Raw genomic sequence first — 15873 nt, forward strand, 5'->3', positions numbered from 1 at the left:
TATTATTATCATTATTAATTCTAATGATAATAATAAAAATAAATAGTAGAAATAGGACTAAAAAAGAAAGAAGAATAAGATGTTTGTTGTGTAAAATGCAAATCTCTAACACATAGAGAAGGGAGTACAAGGGGGACTACGACTACAAAAGCATTAGAAGCACTAGAGCTGGATGTGGGTTTTTAACATTATCAAGATTACAGTTACTTGACAAAGCTCCATCATCTATGTGTTGCTTCTTTTTTGTACTGATCCAAGCAATTAATAGGAGTTGCTTTCATCAACCAAACACCAAACTGTTGTAATGTTGTTTTGTGCTAGTTAAATTAAATACGCATCAAAGGCCGTTGGAGCAAAATAAGCAGCCCAATGCAATGCTGGGTAATTAAGCTGCCTTTCACCCTCTTTCTCAAAGGTGGATGCATGGGATAAGTCCTCTCTCTTCAATTCAAGCCAGTGGTCTTAAATATATAAATGCTTCTTCAATTTGATGGTGACCTTATAACACCTATTAACTTCTATACTAGACAAAGAGAGATGCTCATCTTTGCACCATAATAATAATAATAATAATAATAATAATAATAATAATAATAATAATAATAATAATATTGAATGCCTTGAATTTTGTGAAAATATTATTTTTGACATTTCTTAGAATGGAATTGGAAACAATGTTTTTCCATCACCCTTTTGCTGTCTAATGGTCATTACCTGGTGTGCGTTAGCATGGGCGCATGGCCTAGAGTGGGCCTTGATGGTAGAGTGGCCATATGCCCTCGTTTAATCCTCAACATATTGGAATATCCAATGTCCATGTGACAAGCCACATGTTGATGGAAGATGATTTTATGGTTATCCCCATGCAACACTCTCACATATAATCATTCATTTTAAATTATTATTTAGTTATTTATTTTCTATAAAAAATAAATTTATTTGATTGTTTATTTGAAAATATTTTTATGCATGGAATATCAATATTGTTGGATTATTCTAGATCCAAACTCTAGCTCTTATTGGGTCAACGGATATCCATTTGACCCAATCTATGCTGAATGACCATGTGGATAGCTCCTTGGTCAAAACGAGACATTTGTCTCAATCTAGAGAGGCCTTGACTTGGTCTTCCCTCCGAACGTTCAAGTCGGTTACACTCCCTCCTCAAAACAAGGAAGGGAACGTTGGGGAAAGACCTATATATATGGCTATCACAAAGATAGCAATGTGTGCAAAATCAAAGATAACTTGGAAGGTCAAGCAACCTCCAAATTTCAGCTCCATCCAGATTTGACAATTCTCTTTTACATTTTGTTTGAGGGATAGGTGTCTCGGATCCTGTATTGTGCAGCTACTCTTATTCTCTCTTTATATGCAGGTTTGGTACACCAAGATCTCAGTCATTCACCTCTGCATCTACTTGGTCCTTCACTGGTATCAGAGCCAAACATCAACTGACACAGTTTTCTAAGTGTAGCCGCACCACACCGGATAGCACCCCATCTTTTAAGCTTCAAAAAAGGGAGAGGAGAGAGAACACAACCAGTTTGAGAGTTTCCTCATTTCTCCACCGAAGCACTGTTCGAGGGTTTCGTCAACTCTCCCATTTGCCTCCAACTATAGTTATTCACTGTGAAGAGGAAGAACCAGATCAAAGTTTTCTCATCATCCTCCACCGGTACCCTATTTCGGATCTTCTTTCTTCTTTGTCGAGATATCAAACAAACTCCAACAGCTGCTCATTATTATTATTATTCTTGCTCCGGCGACTCCAAACCTAGTTCCAGTTTCCTTATTTTTTTTGTTTGAAAGAGACGCCTATTCGAGTTTTCTCGAAAAGATATATGGATCTGCTGCTTGAAGAACTGCAAAATTTTATCTCAGATCTGAAGTTTGAAGCAAGAAACCCTAAATAAATTTAGGGCTTTTACTGTTTTCATTCACTACAAAACAAATCTGGTTAGATAAGGCAGATTTGACTAGTGAGCTGAACCCAAGCATCTCAAATCGGGTATTAGAGTTTTATTTATTTGCTTATTTCTCCCATTTCAAATTTTGTTCGATTATGCAATCGTTGATTTCTACATTTTATTAATTATTTACTATCATCTTTTTGAGGCTCCAAAAAGATTAGTATTTTTGCGTAGACAGGTAAGTACTTTATTTATTTATTTTTGGCCTCCGAACTTGAGTGACAGTCTCATAAAATAAAGCCAGCTAATACCTGTATTTGCTTTATTTATTTTCGAATATTCTTGCTATTTTGAGCAATGTCTTCTACTGCCTTATCCCAAGAACTCAATAAAATTGAGAAACTGAATGGCACCAATTATGCTCTCTAGAAACGTAGGATTAGGAGGATACTTGATGAAGAAAATGCTGATTATGTTTTAGAAAAATTTATTCCTGCTAAACCTACTAATTCATTGATTGTAATTCGTGAATTTCAAAAATGGGAAAAAGATAATAGGAAGGCAAGAAATTGTTTGTTAACTTTTATGGAGCCTGACATAGAGGTTGTATTTAAAGAATATAATAATGCTAAAGATATGTTTGAAGCCATTAAAGAAACATATGGAAAAATAACTGAAACCTATGTTCAATCGTTAATTGAAAAATATTATGGCTATGAAATGAGAGAAGAGGATTCTAGAGTAGATCATGTTAGTAAAATGAATGTGATTGCCAAAGAGTTGGCAGCCACTGGGAACCATATTCCTGAGAAAATTCAGGTTTCCACCATCTTAATAGCCTCCCATCTTCTTGGAATTCTGTAGTAACGACTTTAAACCTATTCGGAAGAGAAGTTAGCATAAAAAACATACCTACCTTGTTAGGATTAGAGGCTGAAAGGAAGAGGAAGAAATCCCAACCTTCATCCTTAATGGTTACTCCCAAACCAACTGAAACTTCCTAAATGGCTGAAAAGCCTAAGGGCAAGTTTTTCAAAAAATAATAATGAGAGGCAATTTAATAAGAAATTTAAATTCTCAAAAGGATTCAAGAAGACTAAGGGTAAACATTGCTTTAATAGTGGAAAACAAGGCTATACAAAATATAATTGCCCTGAATGCAAGAAAAATAAATCAAATAATGAAAAGGGAAAAACTGAAAAAAAAAAAAGACATAGTCTGTGTAGTCTCTAAATCCTACTTTGTTGATTTTGTTTTTTTTTTTTTGATTGGTGCATAGATTCTGGATCCTCTAAGCATAATTGCAAAACTAAAGTGATGTTCCTAGAACTAAAGGAAATGAAGACAGGAGAATACAAAATTTTTATGGGAAACAACACCTAACTGATGTACTTGGAACCGAAAAAGTGAAGATCTCCATAAATGAGAACACAAATTTAATCCTTAATGATGTATTGTATGCACCTAATTTTAGGAGAAATTTATTGTCTATACCTCTGTTAGATGAGAAGGGTTTTGATGTATGTTTTAGGGGAGAAAAAATAACCATAGGAAAGCATGGTAGAGTTTTAATATTTGGGAATAAGTCTGATGGATTATATCGTTTAACTATTAATAAAGTTGATGCTCTTTCTAGTTATGATTATACTTATCGTGTGAATGAAAATGCATACATATGGCACATGAGACTTTGTTACATAAACAAAGATAAAATGATGAGAATGAGCTCCAATGGCTTAATTCCCAAAATAAAAATGAATTTCAATTATTATAAACCGTGCCTTAGTGGAAAAATGACTAGGCTCCCTTTTAAGAAAGGAAAGAAATAAGTGGAATTATTGGCTATAATACACTCTGATGTTTGTGACCATTTGAATGTAAAAGCACATAAGGGTATAGAATATTTTGTAACTTTGATAGATGATTCCTCTATATTTGGCTGTGTATTTGATTAAAAAAAATCAAAAGTGTTAGAGAAATTTAAAGAATATAAAACACTTGTAGAAAACCAATTTGGTAGAAAAATAAAAACTCTTAGGAGTGATAGAGGTGGAGAATATATCTCTAACCTATTTAGTGACTTTTATACACAAAATAGAATCATACACCAATTAACCATGTCCTTCACACCACAACAGAATGTAGTGGTTGAATGAAGAAATATGACTTTGTTGGATATGGTGAGATCAATGTTATCTCACTCAAGTCTAGGAACACACTTTTGGGGAAAAGCCTTAGGTATTGTTGTATATATTCTAAATAAGGTTCCAACTAAAGTTAATAGCTTAACACCTCATGAAATGTGGACTGATAGAAACCAGACCTGACTGACATCAAAATTTGGGGGGCTAGTGCTTATGTAAGAATGCCGAATTAGCAAAGAAGCAAGTTAAATAACAAGAGTCTAAGGTGTACCTTTATAGGGTATAGTGATAATAGCAAAGGGTATATATTTGTTAATCATAAATCTGGTAGAACAATTGAATTAATAGAAAGCATGGATGTTGTTTTTCTTGAAGATCAAGTTGAGGATAATAAACAATTACTCAGCTTATTTGAAATAAATAAAGAAATTATAGAAGTTGAGACTGCACCTGATAGACAGGTTTCATCTAATAATGACACCTTAGGTAGAATTCAAAAAGAAAGATTCCCTTCATCAAGATTAAAAGATTATTATACCTACTTGAATGAAGAGTCTCTTGATGATCCAATTGACTTTAAAGATGCTATGAATGCACCTGATAAAGAAAAGTGGTGTGAAGCCATAGAAGAAGAGTTAGATTCAATAAATAAATATCAGGTTTGGGAATTAGTTGATTTACCCAAGAATAGGAAACCTATATGATGTAAATGGATATTAAAGAGAAAACTCAATGTTGATGGGTCTATAGAAAAATATAAGGCAAGATTAGTAGCAAAAGGGTATACCTAAGTAGAAGAGATTGATTATGAGGAGACTTACTCTCCAGTTGCCAAGTTTACCTCTATTACAATCCTAATGTCCTTAGTTGCCTTTTTGCACTTATAGTTGTGCCAATTAGATTAGATGTTAAAACTACTTTTCTCAATGGAAAGTTGAATGAAGAAATATACATGACTCAACCCAAAGGTTATGTAATAGAGGGACAAGAAAATAAAGTGTATAAATTAAAGAAATCATTGTATGGTTTAAAACAGTTCTCTAGGATGTGGTACCATATCTTCTATGAAACAATCTCTAAACTTGGATTTATACCTAATCCGTTTGATCATTGTGTTTACTCTTTGAATAGTGAGAGTAGTTTTGCTGTTTTTTCATTATATGTAGATGATAGTTTTATTGTTGGAAGTCTATGATTAATGAAACTAAAGGTTGGTTAAAAACCAACTTTGAAATGAAAGACATGGGTGATGCTAATTATGTACTTGAAATTAAAATAGAAAGAGATATGAATATGAAAAACTTAACTCTTTCACAAGAGTATTACTTGGAGAAAATCCTAAGGAAATTTAATATGAAAGATTGTAATGGAGTTGAAACTCTAATTTGTAAAGGAACCAAATTAAGTAGGGATATGACTCCCACTAATGATGAAGAAATAGAGAAAATGAAGTATAGACCCTATGCTCAAGCTATTGGTAGCTTGATGTATGCCATGCTTTGTACAAGACCAAATATCTCATATGCTGTAGGTCTTGTTAGTAGATACCAAAGTAATCCAGGTAAAACACGCTGGAAGACTGTTAAAAGAATATTTATATATTTGCAGTTAACAAAATACTTCAAATTAACCTATCATGCAAATGATTTAGAGTTATTGGGTTATTGTGATGCTGATTTTGCAAGTGACCCGGATGATAAAAAATCCACAACCGGGTACTTATTCCTCTTAGGAGGTAGTGCTGTCTCATGGACAAGCAAGAAACAAAGCTGTGTAGCTAAATTCACCATGGAAGCTGAGTTTATCTCTTGTAGCTCTATGGCATCTGAAGCAGTTTGGATTAGGAGATTCTTGGAAGAACTATGAATTCCTGATGTGCCAATAGGAGCTGTGAAGATCTTCAATGACAACCAAACTGTTATTAAGACAATTAAAAATGGTGAGCCGGCCCTAAAGGGAAACAGATAGATCTCCATTACCGGTATTTATATGATGTCTACCAACGGACTGAGATCCTGATAGAATATGTCCATACAAAAGATATGATTACCGACCCTTTAACTAAACCCATTGCAATTACAAATTATGTAAGGCACATTAAAGCAATGGGGTTGGTTGGCACTTATTCATCTTGGGCCTAACTGGATGGTAGAGTGGCCATAGGCCCTCGTTTAATCCTCAACATGTTGGAATATCCAATGGCCCTGTGACAAGCCACATGTTGACGGAAGATGATTTTATGGTTATCTCCATGCAACACTCTCACACACAATCATTCATTTTAAATTATTACTTATTTATTTATTTTCTATAAAAAAATAAATTTATTTGATTATTTATTTGAAAATGTTTTTATGCATAGAGATACCAATATTGTTGTATTATTCTGGATTCAAATTCTAGCTCTTATTGGGTCAATGGATATCCATTTGACCCAATCTAGACTAGATGACCATGTCGATAGATCCTTGGTCAGTATGAGACATTTGTCGGCCTTGACTTGGTCTTCCCTCCAAACGTTTAAGTCGGTTACGCTCCCTCCTCAAAACAAGGAAGGGAACGTTGGGGAAAGACCTATATATATGGCTATCACAAAGAAAGCAGTGTGTGCAAAATCAAAGATAACTTGGAAGGTCAAGCAACCTCCAAATTTCGGCTCCATCCAAATTTGACAGTTCTCTCTTGCATTTTGTTTGAGAGATAGGTGTCTCAAATCCTGTATTGTGCAGCTACTCTTATTCTGTCTTTGTATACATATTTGGTACACCAAGATCTCAGCCATTCACCTATGCATCTACTCTGTCATTCAGGCCTTTGTGTTTGCAAAATGTCCAAAGAGGATTGTAATGGCTTGAGTCCGATTCTCGATCCATAACAATCAGCTTTTAACCTGATTGGGTTCTATTTGCATCTGGATCGTCTAGTACTAGCAAATGACAAGTACTCCCACCTACAAACCAAATTGGTCTCTTCGACCTAAGTATATATATAAACTTTGGTGGATGAGTGGATTGAGGAATGTGTGCTGCCCCGTCTACATTAGCTCTAGGTTCCTTGCTATTCATAACAAATACAGCCATGGAAGGCAAAAGACAAACTACTATAGGTGGATGAATGCAGTGGACTTACTGAAGGAGGCAAGAGAGTAGGTCGCTCTCTCTCCCTCTCTCTCTCTCTCTCTAGTACAATAGACGTTGAAAAGATGAAGTGGGGCTGCTAGGAAGATGATGAATTCAACGTGTGTTTTGTTTCTATTTGGGTCCGAATGTTAAATGCATGCATGGAGAATGGAGACCGGAGAGTGGAATTTGGCTTTGCTTTGTTAGCTTGGAGCTTTAATTTGTGCGTGCCCTCTGTGGGCGGAGAGAGAAAATCACAATGAGAGAGATTGAGTTGGAGGATGGGTCCGACCAAATATCATGTGTATTGATTCACTGTCTCCAATCTCCATTATTATGTTAAAGTAAATTCTCTTCTTTCTTTTTTCTAAATGATTCCTGTAAGACATCTGGACCATTTTTTTCTTCATTCTTCCATTAATTCCCTCTACCTTCCTAAATATCCATTGGCATGTTTTCTCATTCAACTACAATTCTCTCTCTCTCTTACCAACGAGTGAAACCCACTTATACCAACTTAAGCGACTGTTCACACAATAAAATTAATGAATGGGCATATTCAGAAAGAAGGGGGATTTTGCTGATTCTAAAACCATGGACGATGCACCATACATGGCTGGTCGTAGTACCACAAATCAACGCACAAAAGCCACAACCGTACCCTTTTCATTTGATACAATGGGTCAGTTCTATTCTGGGGACAAATGGAAATTTTTTGCAAGATAGATTTGAAAAGCCAGTTTCATCTTTGAAAAACATCTCAACAAAATTTGAGGGGGGAGTGGGGCCAGCTCAAAGAGGTGATTTGGGCCATTTCGCCAATGCTTGGGCAGAGCCTGATTTGTACCCATAGGAATGTGGGAGAAAAACATTAGACCAAAAGATTGGGCCAAAATATAAAATATACCGATGACAGATGGGCCATATGATTGGGTTTGGTGGGTTACAGGTGGATTGGGTTGAATGGTTGAGGTGGGTTGGGTCAAAACTCAGGACTTGCCACCCCTTAATTTTTGGCACGTAGCTGGGTATTACCAAAAAAAAAAAAAAAACGCTGGGTGGCTCTTTTTCTTTGAAAAAATTAAAAAGAAGAAATTGAAGCCTCAACAACAACACAATACACACAGTAGAATAGAAAGAAGTTAAAGTATAGTCCACTAAGATTAGTGTTGTAATGGAAAAACAGCAAAGCCAAGTGGATATAGATATCTTAGTTACCCATACCTAACATCACATAATCCACAAACGATTACTGTAACTTACCTAATATCACGTAATCCACAAACGATGACTCAAATGGGATTAATCCAATCCCGGGTCTCACTCACAACGACGATTCAAATCAATTCTTTCTATTTTTCTTTTTTTTTTTAAGAGGAACGAAAGAGAAACCACCGGACCGACAGAATGGACAACCGCGGCCACGATTCTTTCGACAAATAACAAGCATTACATACAACACATAGATAATTGAATTACAACACAAAAGAGAAACCACCGGCATATAATTGAAGAGGATGTTGGGGACGGGGGCTGTACGGAAAATATTTTATTGTTATGTGGTCGCTACTTGACTTTGACCTTAGCTTGTGGAATGGATTAGAGCAGAGCATATAAGATACAGACCCCACTCTCACCCAATGACCATGACCCACGCCAGGCCCAGGACATAACATGCAATATATGAACCCAACAAGGACATGGGATACACCTACTGCGGTTGAAGCAGCGTGGGTAACTTTTGAACCCCCCCCCAAAAAAAAAAAAATTGACTTCTCTTTCTGCTTAATTGTGGGGCTTACTTTGTTCAATGGGACATGGGAACATCGATCATCCATCTGTTCCTGCTGGGGCCAAAAATTTATTGTTTTACCATCGCTGATTTCCAGTACCATCGTTGGACGTCTGACATTGTCATCCATCTGCCGCCATGGTTGCCCACTCATTAAAGAAGAGGGAAGGTTGGAAGGGGGAGTGCACTTTTTGCCGTCGTGAGAAAGAAGATGAACAGTATTCGAGACAGGGCTGTTTTAGTAAAAACAGATATACATTAATTCTTAAAATGGTAAAATACGTATTTTTAAAAAATAGAGAAAATTTTTACTAAAGTAAAATTATAAAGGAGGTTTTTATGACCAGAAACTTCAGGGGAGGTTTTTGTACTTTGCCATTTAAATTTAAAGCTTTTATTTTAAAATTTACACGATGAGTAGGTAATGAGTAAAGTTATAGTAGGGGTGATCATGGGCCGAGCCTGGGCTGGACTTTGCACTTATCGTAAGGGCTAAAAATAGGTATTTGTTGAATTTCTAAAAAATAGAGAACAATTTTGCTAAAGTAAAATTATAAAGGAGGTTAACTTCAGGGGAGGTTTTTATACTTTACCCTTTAAATTTAAAGCCTTTATTTTAAAATTTACACGGTGAGTAGGTAATGAGTAAAGTTATAGTAGGGGTGATCATGGGCCGAGCCTGGGCTGGGCTTTGCACTTATGGTAAGGGCTATAGCTTAGGCCCCGAGGTTTCAGGCTTAAAACATAAGCCCTAACCCATGTCTATACGTGCCCGGGTCAGGCTAGGCTTGATTCTAGGCCAATGTCACTCATATATAAAACATTACATATAATATAAATTATACATGTCATGTTATAATATTTATATATAAAATAACATGTATGCATTATACACAAAATGTGTAATTTTAAATATATGTGGGTCGGGTCAGGCTTGAAGTATTAAGCCCAAGCCTGACCCTAAAATTTGCGGGCCTAATGTGAGCCTGGGCCCAGGTCAAGCTTGAACACAAAACCCAGGCCCAAGCCCGGAATTTTCAGGGGGGGCTTGTGCGGGCCGTGAATGTGAGGGAGGTCTTAGTAATTTACTCAAAGGTTTGGGGAGATATTAGTAACTTGACATGATAATAATAAGGGAAAAATACAAAAACCTCCCCTAAAAAGTTTGACAATCATAAAAACTTTCCCTATAGTTTCACTTTAGCAAAAACCTCTCCTCTATTTTTGAAAAAATCAACAAATACCTCCCTTCCATCAATGACCAAGGGAGAAAACATGTATAATTACATTTTTACCCTTAGGCATTATCTTATCAATTTGCAAAATTTTGCATTTTCCCTTAATCGAGAAACTTCTAGAATTCCTATTCTTTTTTTTTACAGAACACTCTAACGCAAACCCTAGCAGTTGCATAGCAATATACAACCATACTTCATCGAAGACAATCATTTTCCAGCATTCTTCATCGTTCTTCATCAAAGACTACTATTTTGTCCATTCTCTAAGAAACCAGACAATTTTTTACTCTCTGAGAATTTAGAACGTTCTTCATTGTAGACTATCGCCATTCTTTACCGGAGACTATTTTGCCATTCATTCTCTAAGAATCCAGACCATTTTTCACTGAAGACTGTTGTTCTTTCTCTGTTCTTCACTGGAGACTATTTTGCTTTCATTCTTAAGAATCTAAACCATTCTTCACCAGAGACTAATGTTGTTCTTCATTGTTCTTCACTAGAGACCATTTTTGTTGTTTATTCTATGAGAATCTATCATCGTTCTTTCTCTAAGAATCGAAGTATTGATCAACATATCTATGTTCATTCTCTGAGAATCCAAGGAGTTCGATTTCTGTTATGTGTGTTCATTTTTTGTATTTCTTTGCTTCGTTTTCCGTAGTGTATATGTTTATTCATTTTCGATTTCTTTACTAAGTTGGATTCATATTTCTTTGCTATGTTTTCTAGTAGGAGTTGATTTGTTCATTTTTTTTTGCTATGATTTCTTATTTTTTGTCTTCTTAGGACCATTGTGTGTTAAATTGAAAATAAAGAACCCACCTGACCGAAATCCGTGGTTCGTTCTCCTTTTTTTTTTTTTTAAATTCTTGAGTTCGTTCTCCTGGGTTCATTCCTTTTGAGTTTCTCTTTTTCGACATAAAAGGTTGAATTTGGAATAATAAAAGGGGTAATGAGTATAAAATGTAGATAGGGGTATTTTAATAAAAACAGATACGCATTAAATCATAAAAGGGTAAAAGCAATGAGTATAAAATGTAGATAGAATATTTTAATAAAAATATATACACATTAATTCGTAAAAGGATAAAATAGATATTTTGAAAAAATGGTCATTGGTTTAATATTTTCCATCTTTGGTCATCGACGGAAGAGAGGTATCTATCGATTTTTTTTGCAAAAATAGAGGGAGTTTTTACAAAAGTGATACTATAAGGGATGTTTTAATGATTGTCAGAAACTACAAGGGAGGTTTTTGCACAGTAATAATAAGGGATCTCCTCTTTAGTTCTTTTTTCGGTTCTTATCCTCCTAGGCTCTTACGGTCCTACTTCTACCCTCCGGAGTTCGGATTCGTTGCAATTTCTTTCTTCAAATTCAGAGAATGAGAAAAGAGTGGGCAACTGGTAGTGGCGTTTACGATATTAACTCAAAAACCCAAGGGTATAATAATTTGTATGTAAGTGAAAGACTGGAGAGTGAGAAGCCGTCCCCGTCTCCTTTCCCAATCTGGTATCGTCGTGAGGTCGTCGTCCGCTCCGGAGAAGACATTCAGTCCCCAGGTTAAAGTAAAGTTTAAACACCCCTCTCTTTCTCTCTCTCTCTCTCTCTGGTGTTTTGAAAGGCGGGTAATGCAAAATCCGCCATGGCGGAAGCGACAAAGGAACTCTCCGGAACCGGAAGCCTAGTCTCCGACCTGAAGGGCCTGTTTTCTGTCCTCAGAACCAGAAGAATAATGATGTTCGCTTACGGATTCATGTTCACTTTCGTTGCTTGTACTGCGTTCCTCGCTTTCAACCCTTCCACGAGTTCTTCCCCATGGTTTACTAACATCTTTGGTGCTTCTTCCAGTTCCGGTTCTTCTTACAGATCTCAGTTTTCTTCCATTTTCTCCTACTTTTTCCCCAATTCCTCCCAACCCATTTATGGTTATCATGCTCCTCCTTCGTTGCAATGCAGTTTTAGTAACTCCACATCTCCTAACATTACGACGACGACGCCCTTTGTACTTCCTGGAAGAAAAGAAGGTTCAAGTGGAAAAAACCAGTCGCAGATTACACCATCCCCCTCTCTGAAATTACAACCTGTAGATACGAAACAAGTACTGGTGAGCCCAGTCAAGGCTAACACTATCGCTTCTACTTCTAATACTACGAGTACTATTAGTACTACTGCACCTCGGCCTTCAACAGGGAATGATACAGTGAGTGTGCCGAAGGTGTCTCCTGTAAGCGTGGGTCTGGTTAACAATGCGTCGGATAAGGTGGTTGCAGAACCAGGGACTATGACGAACCTAACGGTTTTGCTGACGAAGGGGAATAGTGGATCTTCTGAGGGTTCATCAGTGAAGCAATCAAAAGAGAACTCGATGGATTCTCTGATGCATTGTAACATTTTTTATGGGAGATGGGTGAGGGATGATTCGTATCCGCTCTATCCACCTGGTTCTTGTCCTCACATCGACGAGTCTTTTAATTGTTTCCTGAACAGTAGGCCTGATGGAAATTATCAGAAACTCAGATGGCAACCCAAGGGTTGCAATATCCCAAGGTATGTGGTTATATTAGAATATAGAAGGGGAAGAAAATAACATTTGAATCTTTCTTTGCGAATTCGGTTCTACTGAGAGTAATTCAATTGGTCCTGTTATGCAGATTGAATGGGAGAGATATGCTAGAATTGTTAAGAGGAAAACGTCTGGTTTTTGTCGGTGATTCTCTTAATAGGAATATGTGGGAATCTCTGGTTTGCATTCTTAGACACTCGGTGAAAGACAAAAGCAGAGTCTTTGAAGCTTCTGGTAGACGAGAATTTCGAACAGAAGGTTCTTACTCTTTCATATTCGAAGTGGGTTGTTCTTCTTCATGTTAAATTTGATGATTTTCTTTGTCTAGTTTCTTTATCATGATTTCTTTGATCTCTGTTTATTGAGTAAAAATACATCCTTTTTTCTGTTTTGGTTGGGAATTGGGATGAATCCACAGGATTATAACTGCTCCGTGGAGTTCTTTCGATCTCCCTTCCTGGTTCAAGAATGGGAGATGCCCGACACGAATGGATCGAAGAAGGAAACCCTTCGTCTGGACGTAATCGAGAGGAAGTTTGACAAGTACAAGACAGCAGACATCATCGTCTTCAACACAGGACACTGGTGGACTCACAAGAAGACTTCTAAAGGGTATTCCCATAATAGTTTCTCTTTTCCTTGTGATAGTATCTGGCCCTTCGTGGTTGGGTCCAGACTCCGGAGATCAAATTGTTACGTAAGAAAAATTAAAACCCAGTGATTACAACTTGCAGGAAGGATTATTATCAAGAAGGTAGCCATATTTACGGTGAGTTGAACGTCGTTGAGGCGTTTCGGAAAGCCTTGACGACGTGGGCTAGATGGGTCGATGCGAATATAGATCCCAGTAACACCATGGCTTTCTTCAGGGGTTATTCTGCCTCTCATTTCAGGTAAGTTTGAAATTATGACCAGTTTCAAGTGAAACTTACATTTAACTCATACCTTTTTCTCTGTTTCATAAGCTTTGTTTTCTTTTTTTCTTTTTTTTTTTATCAGATTGAAATTCAAAAATTAAAAAATGAAACAGAAGGTAACTGTGTGTTTTGTTCTGTTCCGGCTGTTACAGTGGTGGGCAGTGGAACTCTGGTGGGCAATGTGACCACGAGACTGAGCCCATAAAGAACGAGACTTATCTCAACCCATATCCACCTAAGATGAAAGTGCTGGAGTCGGTAATGAAAGGGATGAAAACACACGTTTCCTACTTGAACATCACAAGAATGACAGATTACAGGAAGGACGCCCACCCATCAATCTACCGGAAGCAGAGTTTGACAGAGGAAGAACGGCGGTCACCTTTAAGGTACCAGGATTGCAGCCATTGGTGCCTTCCTGGAGTGCCCGATTCATGGAACGAGCTCCTCTATGCTGAGCTCCTCATTAGACACAATCAGAAACAGCAACAGAAATAAATACATACAAGGCAGAGAAGACACAGATATTACAAGGTAATATAATGTTCATTATTTATTAAATTAATGGGCATCTGTATTATTGCAATCTTCCCTTTGCAAACATAGAATAAAATAGGAGAGGATCCAAGAAAGAGTCCCCTTTTCTCCATAACCATTAGAGAGACGGGAGAGGGCTGGAGGAGGAAGACAACAGGAGTTAGTTTTCTCCTCTGAGCTGTAATAATCCAAAAGCTGAGGTTGTAAATATCCCTTCTTATTTTATTTTATTTTATTTTTGAGATTGTTTATTATTTAAAAAAAATAAGACAGTGTTATATGAGGGTGTAATTATCCATTGTATTATAATTTTGTTTTTCTAATCAGTGCTTGATGATTAGTTTGGTAAGACGTAATCAAATCAAATAAATTAAAGACAAAATCTGATGGGGCATTTGCTGGATGGATTTGGTGGCATGGAAGAACGCTAGTCAGTTAGTTAGGGTTGGTGTCTTGTCCCAAATCACGCTTATCTGGTTTAAAATAAAAAATAGAAATTGATAAGTTAGAGGAAAAGAAGTATATGCTACTTTTGATGAAAAGAACATTTCTCAAGGACCATTAATCTTTGCTCTCATGCATGGGCCATAGAACATGAAATATAAATTTAGCTTTATCTGTCTGTAACGGGCTAAATAAGTAGGAGCTCAATTATGGGGGTGACCCGTGACCTAACCTAACCTAGGCTGGCAAGAGCACTCTGTTTGTTTTGATTGATAAACATTATAATAGGTGTTAAGAAAAGAGGTGGCAATTAATTGTTAATCTGCTAAATAATAGTTGAAAAATGGTCTGATCAGTGCTAGTGGGGTGTGGTGCCGGATTGCTGTAGTTTGTATGGTTGTTGGTAGACCTAAATACGCAAAAAGACAATTAGCTCAACGTGGAGTTTTTTGAAGATATCAGACACCTAGGGTTTAGCCATTTAGGACTGATTAGCTTGTCTTCTCTGATTATTAGAGCTATCTAATGCTAATGCTAGTATTGTTCAAAATTAATATATATGCGATACACGGGATGGGGCACTCAAAATTAGTATTCTAGATCGTCTAGAATTTTTGTTGTGTATCAATTTTCCATTATCTCCATTTACCATTAATAAAAATGGAAATGGTAATAGTCTCATTCCTCAAAATTCCATGATTTTAAATTTCAAAGTTATCCTTCACCATTATTTTTATTTGTTTTACCGTTGTTTAAAAGTCTATTAGTTCTTGTCTTGGAAATTCTGATTTTTATTTTTAAAATTTTTCTCATTTTTTATTATATCATTTATATGCTTTACTCCTATAACTATATTTATTAATTTATTTTATTAAAAATCAATAATAAGGGGTGACCGTAGAGTAGGGGTGCAAGTTGGACAGGTTGGGTAGGTTGGGCTGGGTTTATGGTCAACCTAGGCCTGACCCTAATATTTGGGCTTAAGGCTTGAGCCTGAGGTCAAGCCCGATTTTTCCAACTCGAGCCCAACCCACACTATAATTTGATGCACTCGGGTTGGGCTCGGGTTGGTCAATAAATCCACTCTAAAATTATACATATATAAATGTATTTATGCAAATATATATACACATATTTATGTATGTATGCAAATATATATATACATATTTATGTAAATATGTATGCAACATTCACACACACACA

General features: G+C 36.4%; 1 protein-coding gene across 1 annotated transcript; it reads left to right on the forward strand.

The window, feature by feature from the left end:
- Positions 1 to 11504: 11504 nt before the first annotated feature.
- On the forward strand, positions 11505 to 14549 carry LOC148844639 (protein trichome birefringence-like). The gene is made up of 5 exons (XM_088956294.1): positions 11505 to 12756; positions 12861 to 13053; positions 13191 to 13384; positions 13507 to 13665; positions 13842 to 14549. Exons 1-5 carry the CDS (start codon positions 11852 to 11854, stop codon positions 14185 to 14187), a joined length of 1797 nt encoding a protein of 598 aa, XP_088812420.1. The 5' UTR covers positions 11505 to 11851; the 3' UTR covers positions 14188 to 14549.
- The last annotated feature ends 1324 nt before the right edge of the window (positions 14550 to 15873 follow it).

The sequence above is a fragment of the Nelumbo lutea genome, chromosome 7, assembly GCF_056320005.1.
Source record: "Nelumbo lutea isolate HS-2025 chromosome 7, American lotus-T2T, whole genome shotgun sequence".
In the NCBI taxonomy this organism is placed as follows: domain Eukaryota; kingdom Viridiplantae; phylum Streptophyta; class Magnoliopsida; order Proteales; family Nelumbonaceae; genus Nelumbo; species Nelumbo lutea.

Excerpts from the sequence above, each read along its gene's own strand:
- LOC148844639 (XM_088956294.1), top strand. The coding sequence starts at position 11,852 with ATGGCGGAAGCGACAAAGGAACTCTCCGGAACCGGAAGCCTAGTCTCC. Across the intron at positions 12,757-12,860 it reads AAGGGTTGCAATATCCCAAG|ATTGAATGGGAGAGATATGC; the intron begins GTATGTGGTTAT and ends CCTGTTATGCAG. Across the intron at positions 13,385-13,506 it reads CACAAGAAGACTTCTAAAGG|GAAGGATTATTATCAAGAAG; the intron begins GTATTCCCATAA and ends TACAACTTGCAG.